Raw genomic sequence first — 25,573 nt, 5'->3', positions numbered from 1 at the left:
TTGTTTTTCATTTTTCTTTGCTCATACCAAAAGCCTTATGGTAACCTAGCTGAAATGAACAAATTTGTCTCTAATAGAAATAAGACTTTTAATCACTACTTATATTGCTGTGGACCTCCTGTATACAAAGTACTTTTTACGAAGTAACCAAAATAAAATAGTTGGCTGTCAGTTGGGTAATTACCTGGGTAGAATTGAGATTTCAAGGAAGAAATAAAGGAAAACAATCTGAAGGGAAGAGTAGGAGGTTGAGACTGTCACCAACTCAATGGTTCAAACCAAGTTCTGTCATTAAAATAAACTCTTAGGTGACCAAAACTACCTCACTGGATGCCCTCCAACCTCTAGCACTCTTTTCTTCTGTATCTCCAGCGTTACAAATGATAAATCGTGTTCTGCTATAATGCTGCTGCTGCTGCTAAGTCGCTTCAGTCGTGTCCAACTCTGTGCGACCCCATAGACAGCAGCCCACCAGGTTCCCCCGTCCCTGGGATTCTCCAGGCAAGAACACTGGAGTGGGTTGCCATTTCCTTCTCCAATGCATGAAAGTGAAAAGTGAAAGTGAAGATGCTCAGTCGTATCCGACTCTTAGCGACCCCATGGACTGCAGCCTACCAGGCTCCTCCGTCCATGGGATTTTCCAGGCAAGAGTACTTGAGTGGGTTGCCATTGCCTTCTCCTCTGCTATAATATATTGAGTTAAATTTCAGCACTCAAAAAGTAAATGATCTTTTGGTGACTGGATTAAAATAAATAGGAAATTATCTCATAAACTGAAGATTATTCAATAAAAAGAACTGAAAAAAAATACTTGTAGTGATAATCTTCATCTTTGTCTTAATCTGCAAACTGAAGTTTGTTTGGTGGTTTGTTTTTTCCCTTGAGGAAGAGGTCACAGGTAGAGGTGAGATCCGTGTGTGTGGCTCAGTTGCTCAGTCGTGTCTAAGTCTTTGTGACCCCATGGACTGTAGCCTGAAAGGCTTCTCTCTCTATGGAAATTTCCAGGCAAGAATACTGTAATGGGTTGCCATTTCCTCCACCAGGGGATCTTCCTGACCCAGGGATCAAACCTGCATCTCTTGAGTCAGCAGGTAGATTCTTTACCACTGTGCCACCTGGGAAACCCATTTAGGAAATCTGCATTGCCCATCCTGGCTCTGTTGCTATTCAGAGGGGTAACTTCAGATCAGTCATTAAACCCCTCTGGACCTAATTTGCCTTTTTAGTTCAAAGAGAAGGTCTGGTTGGATAAAGTCACTTTTAACTTTTACATTTAATAGTTTTTCACTGAGTAGTTAATTTAGTACTGATTAATGAAAATGTCTGAGGTAATAAAGGTGTTAAAACTATCTCTTTGGGACCCCATGGACTGTAGCTTGCCAGGATCCTCTGTCCACAGAATTCTCCAGGCTGGAATACTGGAGTGGGTAGCTGTTCCCTTCTCCAGGGGATCTTCCCAACCCAGGGATTGAACCTAGGTCTCCTGCATTGCAGGTGGATTCTTTACCAGGTGAGCTACTAGGGAAACCCAATAAAAGTATTAATACTATCTAATTTCACAAACATAGTATCAATGAGCTACAGTAATTCACAAAGATTTAGTTAATACTCCATTCAAGTACTCACAGCCAGCCATGTTTAAGTTCTCAGATGGTCACCTTTTGTTTCACCATCTTAAATCATTTTTCCAAGATGTACACATAGTGCCTTTCTCATGAATCTGTGGAGCTTCAGGACAAAAATCATGGCTTAATCACCTGTATAGCTCTAGCATCTGGCACAGTATCTGATTCTTTAGTTGACAATTATTTGGTAAATGAATGAGTTGATAAACCGACTTAAAAGCATACTTGTTTGCCTGGGTTTATGGATAATTCGGTTCAAATTTTTTTATTAGAAATAGGATTCAAACAAGTAGGAATAAATTATAAGTAAATAGCTGCTTTACTGATGTGAATTGAGAAGACAATGTCAAAGGAATTTTCTCTCCTGATTATTATCACAATATTGTATAATCATGACTACCATCCATCTCCAGAAGTCATTTCATCTTGTGAAAACTGAAACTCTGTACCTCTTTAACATTAAGATCCCATTCCCATGTCACTGTTGACGGTGGCAACCATTATATTTCCTGTCTCTAGGATTTTGAATACTTGTAAGTATCTCAATGACAAACTTAATGTGCTGAAAAGCAGAGACATTACTCTGCCAACAAAGATCCATATAGTCAAGGCTATGGTCTTCCCAGTGGTCTTATATGAGAGCTAGACCATAAAGAAGGCAGGACACCAAAGCATTGATACCTTCAGACTGTGGTGCTGGAGAAGATGCCTGAAAGTCCCTTAGAGAGCAAGGAGATCAAACCAGTAAATCTTAAGGGACATCAACCCTGAATATTCACTGGAAGGATTAATGCTGTAGCTAAAGCTCCAGTATATTGGCCATCTGATGTGAACAGACAACTCATTGGAAAAGTCCCTGATGCTGGAAAAGATTAAGGGCAGAAGAAAAAGAGGGCGTCAGAGGATGAGATGGTGGGATGGCATCACCAATGCAATGAACATGAACTTAGGCAAACTCCGGGACATGGTGAAGGACGGGGAGGCCTGGCATGCTCCAGTCCACGGGGTTTCAAAGAGTTGGACACAATTGCGTGACTGAACAACAACAGTAAGTATCTCATATAAGTGGAATCATGCAATGTTTGTTTTTTTGTGTGTGACTAGCTTATTTCATGTAACATAATGTCCTCAAAGTTCATCTGTTCTATGCATATTTAAGAATCTCCTTGTGGCTCAGAGGGTAAAGCATCTGCCTGCAATGCGGGAGACCTGGGTTCAATCCCTGGGTCAAGAAGATCCCCTGGAGAAGGAAATGGCAACCCACTGTTGCCTGGAAAATCCCATGGACGGAGAAGCCTGGGAAACTACAGTCCATGGGATCGCACAGAGTCGGACACAACTGAGTGACTTCACTTTCTTTTCTTTTTAAGGCTGAATAATATTCTCTTGTGCATATATATGTACAACACTTTGCTTATCCATTTATCTCGTGAAGCACACTGGGCTTGCTTCCACTTTTTAGATACTGTGAATTGACCTAGCACTTTGAGCCACAGGTTTGGAGTTAGAGAACTACTTAAAGAGAATGACAGACATTCCTTAAAGAATTTGGAGGACATAGGGACCTATACATAATTCAGAATTATAACAATCTAAAGGCAAGAGGCTATGGCTAGAGCTTTTTGGTAATAGAGGAAAAGACTGGGTATACTGCAAACATTCTGCACTTTCAGAGCTTGGCAAAAAAAATGTGTGTTTTCCATGAGTCATATGTGACTCCCAGGAAAGAGGGTTGGCTGTATACCATCTTGAAAGATTTCACATAAAGAACTTCTGTTCATTTCAAAAAGACTGGCATCTCCCAGAGATGCAGCAACTGACATCATCACCTCCACTTAGACATTTTCTATACCAAAAAACTTCTTGGTAGCCCTTAGCAGGTATCTCTTAAGACATCTCAAAAATGCCTCATAAAAGAGAATAACTGTGTATCTAAGATTCTGACATCAGATTTTAATGTGCCAGTCAAGTGGTATCTCCATTCACCTCCTCCCCTTGTTAAAAAGCAGCTATAGGGTGCATACCTGTTTATGTCTTCACACGTGTGTATATAAGTGTGTGGGAATGTTTCTGTGTTAGGGAAAAAATGAGGGGAAAGGTATACCAAGAAAACTCAGACATGTCATTTAGTCTTCCCCTTCCCTTTTCAGATTTCTTGTCCTGAGGTAAATCTTTTTGGTATAGCAGAAATGTTTTAAATTGCAGTGTTTAGAGTTTTAAGTTAAGTTGAATTTTGCCTGTAAGAACTAGTAAATCCTTCTTCATCTGTTACCTGCAGTGACAGGGAAAACAGTGAGCTATGCTTGGGATTTCACATGGAAGAGGAGGAGTCCACAGAGACCAGAAATGAGTTTTTGTGAGAAAGCCCCTTTATGAATTTATGTCTTAGATAGACAGAGTTTGTTGTTCCAGGAGACTCTGAAGGGGTATGCAAGGCAGTCAGATATATATTTATGAAAAATCGATGAGCACTGGTAAAGGATTTATTATGTTGTGTTCTAATGAGAAAGGTAGAAATTTAAGTCACTGAACTATAATCTCCTCAAGGGCAAGAAACGTATTTAATCCAGCTTTGTTTAAATGATGCCTAGGTTGAGGCTTGTACCTATTAAATGCTAATAAATTTTGGTGAGTGTTGTTGAATAATAAAAAAAAAACACATAATAATTATAATGAATAATCAATATGGATCAGAAATTATATAGTGTTTATATATATTAATTTATTTAATCCACACAGCTCTCTGAGTTTAGTATTGTTTGCTCAAATAAAAATGACACAATTGTTAAATGTAAAAAATCTTTATCAGTTGTGACATAGGCATGATCATAAAATATCTGATAAAATGTAAAAAATTAAAATATCTGATAAAACTTAAAAATTACAATGGATTAATTTTTCTTGCTGAAACCTCTTGTTTTTTGACAAAGGCAATAGAAATTTTTATATACTTTCTATAACTTGAAAGAAGCCATGTTTTCTTTTAAGTATTAACTTGAGGTGCTGAAATTATTTTCCTCAATAAAATATTATATTTTCTAATTTTTTACATTTTTTCTTCTGATGTAAACTGTGCCAAATAAATTTTAATGGCTACAATAATTTTATTTATATTTATGTTTTATAATTAAATGTTTTAATAAAGGAAACCAACCACTTAAGAACTGATTCACCTTTTAACTGAATCCCCCCCAAAAGGAAATTAAGAGAATTCTAAGAATGCCATAAATTATCACTATAATCATTTGCTGTCATTTTCATTTGTCCTTTATTTTCTCCTACAGTTTAAAATCCTCTTTTATTGGGTACGTGAAGGGATTCTGAAGCCAATAGGGGGAAATTGATACTATGGTTCCAGGCCTACCTGTCCCACCAGTCCCATCCAGTAATAGTCACACTAAATGACACCTTTGTGACTCAAAGTCTGAAACAAAGTCCCTGGAAGCATCTCATTAGCACTGAGAGACATTAGCCTGGGAGAGTCTTTTACTGTGTCGTGATTGCCTAGGCCATCTGAAAAGCATTACACGATAATTCACAGCATTGATTCACATGCCATACTGAGTCAGTGTTGAGAATGCCTTCGTTTTACAGGCCTTAGCTTTCACACACACACACACACACACACACACACACACATGAGTCTGTGTGTGTTCTGTGTGTGTGTGTGTGTATGTAAATTTCCTGTGGCTTCTAAAGAATGACCAAACTGGCATGCATACATTTTTGTTGCAAATGTAAACTGACATAATGTTTCCAGAGGATACATTCTAAGACTCAACTTTTAGATTTGAACAAATAGTCAAAGAGTCTATATTATATTGCCACCCTGTTTATTTAACTTATATTCAGAGTATATCATGAGAAATGCTGGGCTGGAAGAAGCACAAGCTGGAATCAAGATTGCTGGGAGAAATATCAATAACCTCAGATATGCAGATGACACCACCCTTATGGCAGAAAGCAAAGAACTAAAGAGCCTCTTAATGAAACTGAAAGAGGAGAGTGAAAAAGTTGGCTTAAAACTCAACATTCAGAAAAATAAGATCATGGCACCTAGTCCCATCACTTCATGGTAAATAGATGGGGAAACAATGGAAACAGTGACAGACTTTCTTTTCTTGCGCTCCAAAATCACTGCAGATGGTGACTGCAGCCATGATATAAAAAGACGCTTGCTCCTTGGAAGAAAAGCTATGATCAACCTAGACAGCATATTAAAAAGCAGAGACATTACTTTGCCAACAAAGGTCTGTCTAGTCAAGGCTATGGTTTTTCCAGTAGTCATGTATGGATGTGAGAGTTATATATAAAGAAAGCTGAGTGCTGAAGAATTGATGCTTTTGAACTGTGGTGTTGGAGAAGACTCTTGAGAGTCCTTTGGACTGCAAGGAGATCCAACGATCTCCTCCATTCTGAAGGAGATTAGCCCTGGGATTTCTTTGGAAGGAATGATGCTAAAGCTGAAACTCCAGTACTTTGGCCACCTCATGTGAAGAGTTGACTCACTGGAAAAGACTCTGATGCTGGGAGGGATTGGGGGCAAGAGGAGAAGGGGACGACAGAGGATGAGATGGCTGGATGGCATCACTGACTCAATGGACGTGAGTCTGAGTAAACTCCGGGAGTTGGTGATGGACAGGGAGGCCTGGAGTGCTGTGATTCATGGGGTCACAAAGAGTCAGACACGACTGAGCGACTGAACTGAATTGAATACTTAGAACTGAAAAGATCCTTATATATCACCTGTTTCACCAATTTATTGATAAGACAATAAGATCTAGAGAAATGAAGTAATTTCTCTAAAGTCACAAAGGTAATGACAGAACTAAAATTTTTGACTCCAGACTCTCTGATCTTTGTATTACATCATGTTTCCTCTAAAATTTTATTGTAGCTCATGATTAAGGAAATGAATTAGTAACTATGTTATTTATTACCACAGTCATACTTTTTGGAAAACTGTGTGCAACCATGCTAAAGTGTTCAGTTGCTTAAACTGCAAACTGTCTGGGTTTAAAATCTGCTCTGCTATAGACTACAGTGGACACTATGGGTTATCTTGGACAAGTTGTTTAGTCTCTCTAAACTTTAAACTTCCTATGTGCAGAAATTTGAAAATAATATGGCTTGCCTTCTGTTTTTTCTTTTTTTATGATGATCAAATAAAGCCTATCATACACAGTACTTTGGCTGTCACAGATCATGCTTATTGAAAAGGGTAATATTTATTTTAGCAATAATTTTACCAATGTGAAATTAATACACAGTGAAATGATTAGATCTTGAGTATGCTTTTATGAATTTTACTAGTGTATGAGCCTGGGTAATAACTTTCCTAATCAAGAATATTTCCTTTACCCCAGAAATTTCTCTTGTGATTCAACCATTATAAGCAACCTCTATTCTGATTTTAATCACATGATTTTCTTTTGTTCCCTGGAAGGTCACATAAATGGCACCATACAATACATACTGTGGTTTGCCTAGCTTCTTTTAACATAATAGCTTTGAGATTCAAGCATGTTGTCATATGTATGTATGTATGTATGTATGTGTGTGTATATATATATGCATATTTATATGTGTATATGTTTATGAAAATGAATGATTCATAAGATTACTCCTTAATCATGTTTTTTCATTTTTTAATATATACCCTTAAATCTGATTATCCATTTTTCTATTAATTATATTCAGATTACTTCAAATGTGAATAAATCTACACAATTCTTATACAGAGTTTTTTGGAATATGCATACATTTATTTTTCTCTGATAAATATCTTTAAGTAAAATGACCTGTTCATGTGGTAAGTGACTGTTTAACATTGAAAGCAAATGTCATAATCCTTTGCAAATACAATTACCATTTTGCATTCTTACTAGGAAATATGAATTTTGGTTGTTCTCTGCCCTCAAAAATTTAATATTGTCACTTCTCCTAATTTTAGCCATTACAGTCCACAAGAAAAGATATCATTGTGGTTTCATTTTTAATTTTCTTAATGAACACTGTTGATGAGAGCTTTTTCATGTTCTTGTTAGATACATACAACTTTTTTTGGTCTGTTCGAGAACTTTGACCTTTTTTATTAGGTTGCTTGAATTTTCATTATTAAAATGAAGAATTTCTTCATGTATTCTGGATACAAATCCTTTATTATTTATAATGCAAACATTTTCTGCCTGTATGTGACTTGCCTTTTCATTTTTTAGTGGTCTTTTTATGAACAGATATTTTTCATTTTTATTAAGACCAATTTATCAGTCATATTTTATGTTTTCTACTTTATGCCTGCTCTAAGAAATTTTTGTCGATCCCAACGTTATAAACATATTCTCTTTTCTTCTTAAAATTATTAATTTTAGCTTTGGCATAAGAGATGAAATAAAGGGTAAATGTTATTTTCAACATTATGCTCTTCAAAAATAATCTAATCATTTGTTTCAGCATCATTATTTTAAATCATTAATCTTCCTCTTCGGAAATGCCTCACCTTTACTGAAAATCAAATGAATATACAGAGAACTCTGTTCTTTTTTCTAGCTTTTAAAGTCAGAAGCTTACATTATTGTTTCCAACCTTTCCTTTTTCTATGTATTTTATAGTTCTAAGCTTTCCTCTAAGGCTTGCCTTAACTCTACAAAACAAGTTTTGATATGTTGTATTTTAATTTTCATTTGTTTTGCAACATTTACAACTTTTCCTGTGGTTTCTTCTTTGATCTGTGTATCATTTAGAAGTATTACTTTCAAAGTTTTTGAAATGTTTCTACATATAGTATTGATTTCTAATGAATTCTATTGTAGTTAGAGAATATGTAAGCTTCCAAAAATTTGATACTTACTGAGGCACATTTTATGAACAGTTGAAAATGATGTACCTTTTTTACTTCACTCTTCAATTGTTGGGTATTGTATTCTATAAATGTTAAGTCAGAGGACTTTTAATATCTCCAACTGTGATTGTGAGATTTATCTCTTTCTCCTGTTCTGTCAGTTTTTGCTCCTATTTATTCTGAAGCTCTTTTATTGGGTGTGGAAAATTTTATAATTTTTATGTCATCTTGATGAGTTGATCTTTTTGTCATCGTAAAGAACACCTCTTTATCTCTTGTAATACTCCTTGTGGTTACGTTGCTATTCTGCCACAATTTTGCTATCTGCATTCTGTTTGTCTTTTCCCCCTGTTTGGTATTTTCTACCTTCTTTTGTATTTATGGGTTTTTTTTTTTTTTAGTATTTTTTGAATGATTTTTAGCTATAGCTTTTAATATTACTTTTAGTAGTGCTTTAAAGATTACCATATTCACCTCTGTCTTATCAAACTCTATGTATAGTTGCCATATTATTTCTTGAAATAACCAAACAATTATAAAAGTATAATTTTATTTACCCCCAACTCTGGGATTTTTTTTGCAATTGTTGACATGTATTTTATACATATATATGTTTTATAAACTCCAAAATGCACTGTTAAAATTTTCGTATTAAAAAGTCAGGTGCTTTTTAAAAGAACAAATAAATACATTTTATATACATATTTTTATTTATATATAATGTGTATAATACTACATATTGTATATATAGTTTCGTCATATGTTGACCATTTTCAGGGTTCTTCATTTGTCACAGATCTGGCTTCCCATATGGCATCACTTTCCTCAGCCTGAAGAATTTACCTTAGCATTATTTTTATCTCATCTTTGCTGGTGACAGATTCTCTCAGCCTTCATTTATTTGAAAAGGTCTTTTTTCCCCCTTACTTTTCTGACAGATCTGTATATTGGAAATTTGATTCTATGTATAGTTTATTTTCAGCACATTAAATGTATCATCCACTGTTTCCTGACCTCAATTGTGTTGATCCCTTTTTGCTCTATTTTAGGTTTCTTTGCCTTGTTGCTCTTTCCCTTCAAAAACAGGTATCTAAACAAAGTTTGTACCTGGATCTGGAGTCTAACCTTTCTGTTGCTATTTTGTTTCTCTGATTTCCCTCTTAATTTGAGCTGCTCTAAGAGTTAATTAAGGTTGTTGCCTTCTGCTGATGTTAATCATCCTATATCTCTGCAACTGTTTCCTAGAATGAAACTTTCCATGCTAAAACCAAAGAAAGTAAAAGTGAAGTCGCTCAGTCGTGTCCCACTCTTTGCAACCCTATAGACTGTAGCCTACCAGGCTCCCCCGTCCATGGGATTCTCCAGGCAAATACTGGAGTGGGTTGCCATTTCCTTCTCCAGGGGATCTTTCTGATCCAGGGATCAAACCTAGGTCTCCCATATTGCAGGCAGACGCTTTAACCTCTGAGCCACCAGGGAAGCCTCCAGCAAATGCGGAAAATTTTATCATCTTTTAAGTGCCCTCAGGGAAACCCTAGACCTCATCCAATCCAGTTTCTTCATTTTATGGTCAAATCTTCATCACTTTTGGCCCATTTTTGGTGACTTTCTAGGATGTACATAGTTTTTATTTAATGATTTCTCCACAAGTTATAAATGTTATCTGCATAATGGTTGGCCTACTTCATCATTAGCAGAACTAGAACCTAAGTTATTTATCTTAATTCTACAAGGATTAAGAGATTTGATGTTGACAACCAAATTGATCCAACTTTAGACTTCATAATTTACTTCTGGGTATAGTAATGACAAGTCAGTTCAGTTCAGTTTAGCCGCTCAGTCATGTCCAACTGTTTGCAACCCCATGAATTGCAGCACGCCAGGCCTCCCTGTCCATCACTAACTCCCAGAGTTCACCCAAACTCATGTCCATTGAGTTGGTGATGCCATCTAGCCATCTCAGCCTCTGTTGTCCCTGTCTCCTCCTGCCCCCAATCCCTCCCAGCATCAGAGTCTTTTCCAATGAGTCAACTCTTTGTATGAGGTGGCCAAAGTATTGGAGTTTCAGCTTTAGCATCAGTCCTTCCAAAGAACACCCAGGACTCATCTCCTTTAAAATGGACTGGTTGGATCTCCTTACAGTCCAAGGAACTCTCAAGAGTCTTCTCCAACACCACAGTTCAAAAGCATCAGTTCTTTGATGCTCAGCTTTCTTCACAGTCCAACTCTCACATCCATACGTGACCACTGGAAAAACCATAGCCTGGACTAGATGGACCTTTTTTGGCAAAGTAATGTCTCTGCTTTTGAATATGCTATCTAGGTTGGTCATAACTTTCCTTCCAAGGAGTAAGCCTCTTTTGATTTCATGGCTGCAGTCACCATCTGCAGTGATTTTGGAGCCCAAAAAAATAAAGTCAGCCACAGTTTCCACTGTTTCCCCATCTATTTTCCATGAAATGATGGGACCAGATGCCATGATCTTAGTTTTCTGAATGTTGAGCTTTAAGCCAACTTTTTCACTCTCCTCTTTCACTTTCATCAAGAGGATTTTTAGTTCTTCTTCACTGTCTGCCATAAGGGTGGTGTCATCTACATATCTGAGGTTATTGATATTTCTCCTGGCAATCTTGATTCCAGCTTGTGCTTCTTCCAAGCCAGTGTTTCTCAGTGACAATAGTAATAGTAATAATAATAACACAATATCAAATAAAAATAATCTTCATTCAGATAAAATTAGTCTACCAAACAATTCTCCAATATATTGACAGTGGCTTGTTTGAATAAGAAGATGCAGGTGGTAGTTTTTTCTTTCTACTTTTTAATAATTTTAAAATTTTAGTGTAAGTTGTGGCTCAGTCTGCCTGCAATGTGGGAGACCTGGGTTTGATCCCTGGGTCAGGAAGATTCCCCCGGAGAAGGAAATGGCAACCGACTCCAGTATGCTTGCCTGGAAAATCCCATGGATGGAGGAGCCTGGCGGGCTACAGTATGTGGGGTTGCAGAGTCTGACATGACTGAGTGACTTCACTTTCACTTTTCACACAGCAAATATATTGTTTGCAGTGAAAATATGAACATATTTATCAAATTATGGTTGTTTAAATATGCATCAAACATAAACTTAAAAATGGGCAAGAATAAAAGGTGATTATACTCACAACTAGAAGGTGATTACAAAAAATTATTAGACAAAGTCTCTTACAAATACCAGTGAATATGTATGTGGTTAAATCTTAGAAAATATATTGATATTATTTTTTTTCAAATAGCTGCCACCAGATAGGAAAGATCCACCAAGGCAAACTGCAACTTGCAAGCCACGAATAGCATAGTTAAAATTGTACCCAGATATTATAGTAGTATAATTTCCTCTATAGATTTCTCTTAATATGCTGGCATGTATTCCATTATTGAAATAACTTATAATTTACAGGGATCATTATGATACCAATAAGGAATCAAATCTGAATTACTACTTTGTGAATGTGATAGCATTCATTCTCACTGGTTCACTATGCTTGTCACTAAATTCAAAGGAAAAAAATAACTTACATTGGAAAATTGGAAATGTTCTATTTGGTAGAAGACAGAATTGTCACATCAGTTTTTATTTGTAGCTTAATGGTCTGTATATCTGTTCAGTTTGGCCTCCTGTGTATTTGAAAAATTAGGATGTTTCTTATAATTGTATTCCTATTTCCTCTGGCAACTGACTGGAACAGAACAGTGGCAACGCCATTCAGATGGGGTACAAGCACTCCAGTGTGCATGGTTTCCACTACTATACTGACTCAGAACTAGCTCTTTCTTTTCATTTTTCACTTATCTCACTTGCTTGGCTTTTGTAGGCATGTGAACACGTAAGCTTTGGCCTACAAAAATATGATAGAATGTCTTAACTGAAAATAAATACACAGCTATTAACAACATAGACTTGTTTTCTAAAAAAAAAAAAAAAAAAAAAGGGTAAATATAAGGAGGGCCAAAATTCCTCACAGTGCAGTAAGGAATAAGCAAATTGCAAAGGAAGACACTTTCATTTTTTTCTGTCTCTAATTTAATCACCACCAAAAAAAAAAAAAAATGTTGACTACTACATGTGAATGCTGTTGATGTTTTAATTGGATTTTGTTCAAATGCCGTAAATAACTGCCTAAGTTCTGAAGGCATGCAGGTTTCCAGGCATGTCTGTTAGGCGTTTTTTGCTTTAGTGTCAGAATATGTTTCCTCAGTCTAAAGGAAGCCAACAGTTCTTCTCTCTGCTGTCGTTAAGTATATTTTATGTTTGCAGATGAAGTGTGCGTCTACTTATCTCTTGTTCTATTCCTATGCATCCTGGACCCTTTACTCAAGTTCCCTAACTGGAAGACTTTCTGGTAGAAGAAGCACTGGTTTTGGACTGACTCCCTGCCATGTTCCAGGGAGTCTGATTGGTCTTCTTCACTTGGAATTTTTCATGAACATCTCTGCTATGGTCTCAGTGTTGCAGGAACCTTGAAACACTCCTCCACTTGCTTCTCCATGATGAGAGAATGGGGTTTCCTCTGCAGTGGATGAACTAAGTTGACATAAAAGGATATCTCCCATGTATCAGTATCCATGGTAACATTCTGGACAAGAAAGAAGCATGGTAACACCACTCTTCCACTCCAGAAATTTTCAGAATTATCACCAAGCAGAACAACAACAAAAGGCAAATCCCACAGAGCAAATAGAATTCCCTTTATATTGTTAATGTCATCTTGACCTTCCCCTTTATCCACCATCCTTTCAAGAAGCAGGCCCCTATTCTGTGGTCTATAGTCTTTAGGCAGCTATTTTCATGCATTTATATTTATATTATTTAATATCCAAGTAGTTTGTGTCTTTACAATTTCACTAGGGATGGGGAGCAGAAAGAGGAGGAATGAATACTGAGGAGCATAGATTCTTCTTGTTTTGTAATTCTATCAATGTTTTCTCCCTTCATTCAAGTTAAAAATTTACTGAATCTGTTTTCTTAATGGATGGTTTACAGAGAAACAACCACTCCTCCCCCAACACCTGCTCCCCCTTCCCCTACGATGTAACCATGATTTCTAATGTTGCATGATTTTAAATAAGGATTCTTGGCAGATCTGAAGAGACACCTTCTGTCACTGGTGATATAGTATATAAATTGCTAAAGCATCTCTTGTCCCCAGGAAAGCCTCTCTTTGCATGCGTGTGTGTGCACCAAAGAGTTAAACAGCGCTGGAAAGACACCACGCATGTGTTAATTCCTTCTGCAGCAGCACGTATCGCTTCCACTTTGACCTCATAGTTAATCTGCGTGATGGTTAATCACGCAGAGACTCGAGTATTTCTTTTAAACACATACACACACCCCCAACACACATACATACTTGCTGCCCTCTAAAAGAAAAAGCAAAGCAAAGCAAACAAATAAACAAACCTAAAACGATGGACCTGGGAGAGTATGTGTGAATGGTGGGGGAACATGAATATGTGTAAGAGTGTGCCCGCGTTTCTCATTCTCTTATTTGTCTCCTATGCGTCTCTCCCTGTACCCTCCCCCTGCCTCAATTATATTATTCCCCTACACTTGAAAGCTGCTCCCTGAGCTGATGCTTTGATGGTATCTGCAAGCGTTTGTGCTGATGTTATTTCTGCCCCCTGAATATTAATTCCCGAAGCTGGTAGCAATACGGCTCCCCAGTGACGGACCTACTAGAGGCAGGTGGGGGGAGCCACCATCAGATCATAAGCATAATAATAATACAAAGGGGAGGGATTCTTCTGCAACCTAGAGGCTAGAGGCAGGGGAGGGAAAAAAAAAAAAAAAAAAAAAAAACGATGAGTTTGACAAATATATGGAGCACAGGAAGCTCAGTCTACTCGACTTCTGTATTTTCACAGAAAATGACGCTGTGGATTCTGCTCCTGCTATCGCTCTACCCAGGGTAAGATATGCCCTTTTCGGCGTTGTTTTGTTTCAGAGAGGTGGGGGAAGGGGTGGGGACCGAGGAACTAGGGAGACCACCCAGATTTAAAAGACTCTTCTGGGATTTGGGGCTTTGTTATTTAGGAGAATGTGAATATGTGGGGCAGGAAAAAGAGGGAGAGAAAAGGAAGGTCATTTTCATTTATTTATTTATTTAATGGGTTTTATTTCTTTCTTTTAGAATGGAAAAGCTAACGCCATAAAGACTTTGCGTTTGGGGAGTAGCATTTTGATAGTACTGCAATCTGATGTCTAGGTGGGCTGTGCTGATACATGCTGGCATTTGAGGCCATGTTGGAGGCGTTTGGGTGGGGGTCTGGAAGAGAAAACTACAAATGGGGTCCTGGCGTACACCCGGCAGATGTGTTTGTGTGTGTGTGTGTGTGTGTGTGTGTGTGTGTGTATGTGTTGGGGGATGGGTTCTGCTCCTGTGACCAAAGTATCTCTTGTTTCTGCACCTGAGCATTCTTAAGATGAGTGAGCCAGGTTTTCTATCCAGCCCCATTGACCTGGCAGCAGACTCCCTGGTGGGGTAACATGGTTCAGCACCAGGGACAGCAGTCCTGTCAGGGCCAAAGGAAAAGAAGCTTGTCTAATCCCATAAGACAACTTTATATTTACACAGGACATTATCATAGTAAAGACAGAATGCCGAGGGAGCAAAGGAGCACTAATGATGTCTGGGGACCCTGCCTTGATTATCCTCTCCCCCTCCATAAGATAGGAGGGACATTGTTGGGCATGGGGTGGAGAATGTAGTTAATGCATGGAGGGATATAGGTCTGGAAAAGAGTTGGCTTTGCTATAGTATTGAAAAATATGCTGAGCCAGGTAAATGTGATGCCAAATTGGGAAGTTAGGCATTAATGTCTTAGAGCCTTATTGCACTGAATGGAAAAGATGGGAAAAGATTGTGTTGTGAAGTGTTTTGCACCTAATTTTTTTTTTTTTTAACTTCTTTGCACCAAAGATATCAAGGAAATATCCCTTCACATATAGTTCATCATTTATCCACCCACAAAAACAACCCCCCTGACTCAACACACACCATCAGGATTTCCAGCCAGAGCCAAAGGCTGGTTAGAGGTCTATTGTACTTATATTAGTTGCGCTCTGCTTTACTGTCACTTTGAGACAAAACTCAAAAAAAGAAAAAAATAAAAACTAGCTATAGAAGAAACCAAGCCATTGCCTAAGGTTTTCCTGGGAGTTGACACTGTTATGTAGTAGTTGTAATGAAGGGAGATAAAAGAGATGAAGGTGAAAATATTTTTTTATTTTATTGAAAAGCTAACTTTGCTGGTCCTGCATTCTCTGGAGTAGATAATGAGAGGAAAAGATTTCAGTAAAAAGGAGACCCAAGCAAAACAAGGAATGAAAGTCTCTCTTGGGAGTTTGCAAGTAGAGAGAAGGGCCTGCCTGCTTAATCTACCAGTACTTTTCATACCTTCCTGCATTACATTAAAAATTGAATGCATTTTCTTTAAAAGTGTCAGATTAAGTAGCTTTCTCAGAAGAGGGCCTTTTACTGAAAATAGTTTAGGTGTTATGCATTTTAGTGGCATACTGGAAAAACAATGTTTTTAATTAAAAATTACACACATTTTACTATTTAATGTAGTATGTAACCTTTAATTTGTTTCAGAAATTGGGGAATTTATAGTTACTTGTTGATAGAAAAACATCATTCTCATGTTCCTACCATTTATGAAACCTGTGGATTAAAATACACTTTCCTTCCCACACACTTATATTCATTTTAGTAAGCAACTTTATACTTAAATAGATGAGTACATTTTTATGTATTTTATCTCCAAGGGACTTATTTTAACCAAAAACATGCTTTATTATTATTTGTAAGAGTATCAAATTTAAGATGTCTTCTTATAGCAACAGTCCTACCTTCTCAAATATTATATAAAAACTAATATTAGGGATACATTTTAATTTTCAATTCTTAGCATGGTATCTAGATGAGCTTTTTAAGTAGCTCTAAATAATGGGAGTTATGTGTCATGAAAACTCTTCAATAGGAGGATTTTCACATTTTCTCAGTAATGACAGAGAATGGAGTCACGGTAGTTTGGTGCAGAGAATGTGATCAGAGTTTCAGTTTGTTGCAATCCCATAAAAAGAAAAGAAAAAAAAAAAAGCCATTTGAATGGCTGAATAGAACTGGATGAAAATAGTAGCTTTGATCTCTGAAGCTGATCCTGAAGAAGGACAGCAAGTGACTAGAAAAATGTGAGTTTCTAGGAGAAATGTAAAAAAGGCTTTTTGGGTAAACAGTGGTAGTAGAATCAGAAAGTTGAAGGAATATTTAAAAAAAATAATGACTTTTTATTTACATAACTTCAAAGAAAAATTTCCCTCATTAAAATTGACTAAGTTAATTAGATTGTGTGGGAATATGAGTCATTGGCATGAGGATGTTTATAGCTAATATCTCTTATGTGGGGGATAGTTAATTTCTGAAACCCAAAGCTATCTAAACTGTCACATACCTTTTATACAATGCTATCATATGAATCATCTGGGAAACTTTCTAAACTTGTATGATTCTTGAAATAAACAAGCTTGTTGTTCCCTACCTTTCCAAATTTTCCACTTCGCCTTATGAGAAAAGAAAAATCTAAATCACTTCCTCAGCATATTTACTTGCTTAGTTATACATATAACATTTCAAGTAGTGTCTACCCTGAGACAAACATCTATCTGTTAAAAAAAAAAAAAAAAAGAGAGAGAGAGAGAGAGAGAGAAGTATTTATCACTCAGTATTTCCCAGGATCCAGCTGCCTACTACCTTCTAGACAAAAGGTAGGCAGAAATTTAAAAATCAGCTTTTAATTTAGTTACATAAATGCATCTGATATCTTAGACTCAGTTTAGAATAATCTCCTCAAGATAATTGAATTACAAACTATTTAGCAATAGAGGCCTCTGTTCTACACATTTTAAAATTTGCATCATATCAACAAGGATTTCTCTTCAAACTGGAAGAATGTAAGACTGAGTTTAGAGATTTTATCTTTGTTGTAAATATTATTGTGCTAGGACTGTGACTAGAATAACTTTCTAGTAATTCCAAGACAGACTTTCCACAATTTAAGTACAAATAGGCTTTACCAGGGCTTCCCTGATAGTTCAGTTGGTAAAGAATCTGCCTGCAAGCAGGAGACCCCAGTTCGATCCTGGGTTGGGAAGATCCCCTGGAGAAGGGAAAGGCTACCCACTCCAGTATTCTGGCCTGGAGAACACTACTGAGTTCTCAGTAAAGTTCACAGGCTTTACTGAAATGACATAATACTTGTTGAAGAGATGCAGAATTTGCCAACCCAAAATATGCCTCTTCGGCATAAGGATTATTTTAGGCTTATTATTTTTAACAAACAGCAGATACAGGTGTGAAGCTTAAAACTGAGTGGAAGTTTCCTTTTGTAAGAGGCATTCAAATAACAAAAATCTCCATTTTTATGAGTATCTCCATCCCTCTACCAGAAAGAAGAGTTTGGCTAAATATCTAGAAACTTACCAGTGGTGAAGGCAGAGATTTGAATCTGCCTAACAATCATCCCCTTGTTGACAGTGCTTTACTCAATAACTGCCCTTAACTGGCTCCCCCTGCTCACAACATCTTCTTTTGTCTTTAACCAGACACTGTATGTAAGGAGGTGGCCTGGGCTATTTGAAGGACTTAGCTTTCCTGGGTATCTCCTATGTATACAGAAAGTATACATGTTATTACATTTCTGTTTGCTTTTTTTTTTTTTTCTTTTCTCTTGTGAATCTTATTAATGCAATGATGTCTCAACCAAGAATCTACAAGTGTAGAAGGAAAATTATTTTCCTCCCCTACATGACTGTCCAAAGTACTTCTGCTAAAATCAAAGACCTTGGAAGACTGGCCAAAACTTTATAGTTAGTGCATTTCAGGAACTGTTTGACCATCACAGGTGTCCAAACAATTTAAGTGCTTAAAGATACAGGATTTCAGTTGTGGTGGGCACATTTCTTATTCAGGCAAATATGAAAGAAAGAATTCATCCTCCTGCTACTGGTTATAAGAAATCCATGTGGGTTATAAAAGACTTGTGTGACTTCTTCAAAGTCAGAAACCAAATAGTTACAATGTAACATCAAGTGCGAATTTTCCAATCTACTTGTGTCATGTGTATACATACAATGAACCAGATTTTACATTTAAATATTAATATATCATATAGATTTTAATGAACATATTCAAAGTTATGCAATCTATTTCAATGTATAAAATATATTTATTTTATATCATGTGTGTGTATATACACACACACACACACATACACACAAAATTTTACTAACATTTGTTAAGTAGTTTTTGTGAACCACATTTGACTTGGAAACCAAGATTATAGAGACTTTAGACTTGCTTAAAAGCAACAGATAATTAGAAGTAACAAAATAATGATTAAGCATGTATGTGGATAGAAATAGAGATTTATAACGATAAATGTGTACATTTGTATACATTTCACACCATCCTGGGGTTCGTTCCTGTGTCTCTTGGTGGGAGTTTTCCTGGAACCAGGGAGTGGCTCTCACTCCAGTTAACAGCACTAATCTCTCCCAACCCTCCTCCTCCCTGCCCCAGCACCGCTAGTAGCAGTAAGTTGATGTGAGTTCCACGCATGACCTGCCAACTGCGTTGATGCAACTGGAGCTTTCTCCTTTCTGTGGCTGCCAGCACTCACCACTTACTTATCATCTCATCACTTTGCCCCAGACCCCTTCTCCTGAAGCAGGATCTCAGAAGGCCTGTCACCTCCCTGCCTTGTCTCTTGGGCCATAGCCACTCTGACCTTGATGTGTCCTTTGCTAAATATGACTTTTCTGTATAAATAAAAGGTGATTTGGACTGTTCTTTCAAAAAATATTTTAGAATTATATGTTCATACATGATAGTGATAATTGGTTACATTTTATATCTGTCACTATTTTCCAAATTTTGTTTTCTGTTTTGCTTTTTTCTTCTGATTTATTTCATCGGGTTCATTTGCTCAGTACTGCTTACTTATAAGTGTATTTAACTGATCAATTTTAATTTTTATAATTATCAGATTCTACCATCATACAGTAGAAGCTAGTATGGATATACATTCTATTAGCCCAGTAAATAAAAATTGAATTTACCTAGTAGTGTGGCTTGAGGTCCTCAGTCTGCATCAGTCACTCCATTTTTAAATTTATCTTGCACTTTTGATTGAAAGCTCTAAAAGATATGCTTAGAAATAATCCAGTATTCAGTTATTTTATTAGTTTAATAACATATTAAATAACATTATTTAATACCTGGGAAAACTGTTTAGAAAGTATATTTTCTTAATGGTTATGTGTAACTAAAGCATAGTTTAATCTGGTAATTCAGTCATTACCCAGAAAGTTAACCACTCCTTGTCATCCCATTTTCAAAAAAACTTTGTCTTCTATTGAGAAAATTTATAGGATGACTTGTTGAATGTTGTCGAATAGTTTTCCTACAAAAATTATATATTGAGGCAACCATACTGAATATGAAAGTAGAAAAAAATGTTGCTGCTTCAGTATCTGGATATTTTTATCTTCAGTGTATAGATATTTAAAGTTAACAGTTTTAATCACCTCAATTATACAAGCAACGGCTTGATTAACTTCTTTGGTATGTGAAAACTTAAAGTGCTTTTTTCATTTCTAGAGGAAAACAATTTACACTTTCCAGATATTGGGGCTTTTTTTCCTTAGACTGTTGGTTTGCACACTTTTTCTCCTTCTGTAGCTTTGTAAATTAGATGCGGAAAATAATATTTTACTTTTTTGACTTTTAAAAACAAGACATAGAACAGTTCTGAAAATAGTCCAACTCTTCCTGAATTTTGGTGGTGGAGTAGGGGTTAAGATTTCCCCAGTCTTATATTTCTAGAGTAATACACCACACCATTCACCTACAGTCTTCCTTTTTCTCTGTAAAAATAAGAAAAATACTTGGATTGTTTTGAGATGTAAAAGACTTCTCTAGTTTGCTTTACTGGGAAGATTATTTCCTATTCATTTCTTCTGTATTCTAGAGAATATGTATCTTTTAAAAGAAAAAAAAAAACACTTTTAAGTTACATATTAGTGATTTAGGGTAAAAATAAAATTTAACTCCAAATCACATTAATCCCTACAGTATAAAATAAGAGGGCAAATATGGTAATAATTCTATATTATTATGAAACCATTATTTAACTCTCAAGACAAAGTACTATGTAAATGCTAATAAGTAGTCCTGATATTACATTCTCTACTCATTTATAAAGAAAACCATATGAATACCAAATAACATAATAATGGAGAAAACAAAAGATGCTTTTTAAGCCAAGGTCCTTTGTAATAATTGAAACCCTGCCATGAACACAAGTATCGTAGTAGAACCAAAGTCTATGTAGTGAGACAGATAAATAGCAAGTTCTATAATTTATTTAGGCACATTTAAATTAAATGGCCAAAATAAACTGAATATAACTTGTCAATATAACCTTGGTAGAAAGAAAGAAATGACTTATTTGTGTTCTTTTGTGCAGGTTAACAGTTGAAAACACATTTGAAATACAATAAGTAAGGGAAAAACTCTAGATATAAACTATAGAAGTGACTAGTATTTCAGCTAGTTCTATGCTAGTAACGGTATGTAACTATGGGGTAGCAAAAGCCATAATTCTGTCCTCATGGAGTCTGCAGTCTCATGGGTGGCAGGCAATGATCAAAGTTTTACTAAGTTTTACCTTAGATAAATACTACACAGCAAAGTCATATGGTGCTATGAGAGACTATGACAGTTTTCTAACTGGTGAAAGCATAGAACAGAGAAATTAAGTTAGATCCACAAACTAGCTAAAACTGATCTACAATCATCTAATTTGTTGGTTTTAATATTTCAACATCCTTTTCTTTGTTATAATAGTTATTATTGTGTTTTTTTTTTTTTTTTTCCCTCAGTTGAAAAGGTTTTTATTCACTTAAAAATGAGTGGTATTTTTTGGAAGAAAAGTGGTGAAAATTTTTTAATGTTCTAAAAACAATTTTTTTTACTATTTAAAAGTTATGTAGTAGACTAGAACTATATTAAGGATAATTAGATAATGTAATACATCATATGTGACATTATTTTAACACAACCTAAATTTACCAATCAATGGCCAGTTGAAAGGCTTATGCTCTACTCACCCCCATCCAGTAAATAGGTCTTCAAGTTACAGATGCGTAAAAGTAGATTTATTATCCTATGATTGCCTCCAGCTGAGGCGTCTTCCCTGATTCTTTATCAACCCAATATAGTCAACTACGTCAAATGGGGAAAATCAGACACAGACACACAACCGTCTTAAATATAAATATCTGTTGAGCATCAATTAATTTCAGAGTTGGATACAATATGATAAAAAACAGGGAGAGTTTTGAAGATTTTAAAATTATGTACAAAATGTACTGTGTATGACCTTTAAAAATATGTGCAGAAGGAGACTGTGGGGAATGCAGGATTTGAGTTCGCAGACCAGGAATTGAACTTGGGCCATGGCAGTGAAAGCCCAGAATCCTAACTACTAAGCCACGGGGGAACTCCCTTAAGTTACTTTTCAATCATAAGAAACTATAATCTTTCAGCAAGAGAATAGATGCTAGGAATTATGTTAATAAATTATCAATTTTTAAAATCTATTTTACCTATTTTATTCTAGTATCTCCTCCTTTCACCTAAGTCCAGGAGTGGGATTGCTAGTCATATGGTAGTTTTATTTTTAATTTTTTAAGGGACCTCCATACTGTTTTCCATAGTAGCTGAACCAATTTACATTCCCATCAACAGTGTAGAATGGTTCCCTTTTCTCCACACCCTCCCCAGCATTTATTGTTAGATTTTTTGATGATGGCCATTCTCACTGGTGTGAAGTGGTACCTCATTATAGTTTTGATTTGCATTTTTCTAGTAATTAGCAATGTTGAGCATCTTTTCACATGCCTCTTGGCCATCTGCATGTCTTCTTTGGAGAAACGTCTATTTAGGTTTTCTGCCTATATTTTAATTGGATTGTTTGTTTTTTTGATATTGAGCTGCATGAACTGTTTGTAAATTTTGGAGATTAATCCCTTGTCAGTTGCATCCTTTGCAAATATTTTCTCCCATTCCATGGGTTGTCTTTTTGTTTTGCTTATGGTTTCTTTTGCTATGCAAAAGCTTTTGAGTTTAATTAGGTCCCATTTGTTTTGTTTTGTTTTTTCCTTCATTACTCTAGGAGATAGATTGAAAAAGATATTGCTGCAGTTTATGTCAGAATGTTCTGCCTATGTTTTCCTCTAAGAGTTTTATAGTGTCCAGCCTTACATTCAGGTCTTTAATCCATTTTGAGTTTATTTTTGTGTATGGTATAATTTATAAACTAAATTATTTCAGGGAAGTCCCTTAACCTCATAACCATTTGTTTAATATCTGTAAGATATTTAATTATATTGATATATTGTGATAGGTGATGTTCACCCCTAATAATTGGGAAAGTGAATGGTAACAGAAGTACAGTCATGTTTAGATGCTATTAATTTAAACATCTTTCATTGTAAGCCTTCTATTATGAAATGATACTTAAAATATGGTTGAATTTCTCTGTAACTGATTTATTGAACATGCTGGAATTACATAGCTATGGTCTAGAAATTATGTTTCTTTTTAAACATCATCTGTTGAATCTACCCCTCTCTACCCCCCAACACCACATCTGGACAATATATATCTAATGTCAAAACTTTCCATTCATTTTAGAGTTTGTAATCTCATTTTCAGGTATTAAATTCATCTAAATTGATCCTTCAGTCTCTCACTCACTTTAATTTTTTCTTTTTTTTTTTTTTTCTGTTCTTTCATCAGGCCTGACTTAAGATTTCTGCAGCCCACCTATTACATCATGCTCTAAAGGCTCCCCCTCTTTTTATTATGCTGCTTTTGGCTTTTTTCAAGATTAGGGTCGAGGTAGGAAGGACGGTTACATTTGCAGAAAGATCTTACTGTACTTTCTGGGTGAAAGAGGCCTGCATACTGAGTCATTCTTTCATGGGGGAGTTGGATGGTTTCCGTGAAGCTAACCGTCTTCCTCCTTCCTCCCCCTGGGAACCTTGAGAATTGCACTATTCCCTGACATGGGTCATGTTATAGGGACTTGATGTTTCATGACAGTCCTTCGCTCCACTCCAAAAATACATCCACTCTGACTTTATACTAGCATTTTATTACTAGAGTTGCATTATAAACTCTAAATAAACAGCATGATTCCAGCATGACTATTTTTCTGGCATCCATTTAGCTCAGGAAGAATGAATGAATGAAAAACAGACTGAAAAATTACTTGTCAGCTTCTGAAAGTAATGGTGTTTTTCTGACTCAGATTCGCTATAGGGATTGTTCAAACCAGCTTATCTTCTTTAGACTTTTTCAGGAAAGAATCAAGCCACATTAGTCACTTAGGCTGCTTAAATTATAGAGACCACAGGCCATATTTTGCTAAGAATTCTTTGTCTACCCTGTGCTGAAACAGCATTAAGAAGTAAATAATGCAAGTTTTCTGTTTTGGGTAGAGATAGCAGTTATCTCTGTTAGTCTTCGCTAAATAGTAGACATCTATGAGTGAGTTTCTTGACTTTGTTTTCCACTTGCCTTGAGGGAGAGGTGGAACATATGTCACTGTGAGGAGGGAATATGAAACTGCTACAGCTCTTTCTGCACTTAGGCCAACAACCTTATTCCATAACTGCTCATTGAATCTTTTCTTTTTTTTTTTTTAATTTTATTTTATTTTTAAACTTTACATAATTGTATTAGTTTTGCCAAATATCAAAATGAATCCGCCACAGGTATACATGTGTTCCCCATCCTGAACCCTCCTCCCTCCTCATTGAATCTTTTAACTGCCATTATATGGTCCCAAACTGGGTGAAGGAAAAAGAATGCAGAAGTGGTTTTTGGCTTTCTCTAGCAAGTTCTGCCTCTTCTTGGGAATCCATCACATTTGTGTTAAATGAGAGCATAACATTTCTCATTTTTTCTCACTTCTGTTATGATAATTTTTTTAAGTATTTAAGAAAGTATATTTAGTATTATGTTCCCTGTCTGATTCATTTCTTCCTGATATCCACTACTATATTCACCTTCTTCACATCTTTGCTCAAATATTGCCTTCTCAGTGCCTATACTGATCATTGAGTGCACTATTGCAAATGTCCCTCAGTCCTGTATTCACAACTCCAGTTCTCTTCTATGTTTCATCTTTCCTTAGTATTTACAGTCTTCAGTAGTTAGAAAATTTTTGTATTATGAGACCTACTGATTTATTATTTTAATTTTTTACTTTCTGTCTCACTCAGCTAGAATCCAGGATGGGCGAGAACAGAGATGCTGTTTTGTCCTCTGCTATACTCCAGACTGTTAGAGAAGTGCCTTGCTTCTGATAAATGTTCAGTAATTACTGTTTCATGGGGTCACAAAGAGTCGGACATGACTGAGTGATTGAACTGGAACTGTAAAAGTGAAAGTGAAGTCGCTCAGTTGTATCTGACTCTTTGCAACCCCATGGAGTGTAGCCCACCAGGCTCCTCCATCCATGGGATTCTCCAGGCAAGACTACTTGAGTGGGTTGCCATTTACTTCTCCAGGGGATCTTCCTGACCCAGGGATCGAACCTAGGTCTCATTGGAGGCAGACGCTTTAACCTCTGAGCCACCAGGAAACTGGAATTACTGTTTAATTAAATAATAATAATGGCATCTCCCTTTTCCTGAAGTTCATCTTCTTTTAAGAAAATCTTTTATTTGGCAAAACTAATACAATTATGTAAAGTTTAAAAAAAAAAAAATCTTTTCATCTTTTCCATAGCACCTAAGTCCAGCATACATGGCTGGTGACCAAAACAAAAGAGCAAGTCCTACAGTGTAGTGCAGTCCGTAAGAGCATAAGCGATGGACCTGCACTTGCCTAGTATTCATATTTCTACCCTTGACATTCACTACTTGATGACCCTCAGTAAATTTACTTAACTTCATTCATCCTTAGTCTCTTTGTATAAAAACAAAGAAGATAATAAT

The 25,573-nt window shown here is 36.1% G+C and overlaps 1 protein-coding gene across 3 annotated transcripts in view; it reads left to right on the top strand.

Annotated features, from left to right (window-relative positions):
* Nucleotides 1-25,573, top strand: part of GABRG2 (gamma-aminobutyric acid type A receptor subunit gamma2) — a 204,628-nt gene that overhangs the window by 49,954 nt on the left and 129,101 nt on the right. The window contains exon 3 of one of the 3 annotated variants that reach the window (XM_044947360.2): nt 14,368-14,411. In XM_044947360.2, coding sequence (XP_044803295.1) covers nt 14,371-14,411 — 41 coding nt within the window. In that variant the 5' untranslated portion in view covers nt 14,368-14,370. Of the gene's footprint in view, nt 1-13,978; nt 14,412-25,573 lie in introns of those variants that run through there. The other 2 variants (XM_006062396.4, XM_006062397.4) reach the window with 2 other exon arrangements.

The sequence above is a fragment of the Bubalus bubalis genome, chromosome 9 (assembly GCF_019923935.1).
Source record: "Bubalus bubalis isolate 160015118507 breed Murrah chromosome 9, NDDB_SH_1, whole genome shotgun sequence".
NCBI lineage: Eukaryota > Metazoa > Chordata > Mammalia > Artiodactyla > Bovidae > Bubalus > Bubalus bubalis.
This window is presented reverse-complemented; position numbering and strand designations above follow the sequence as displayed.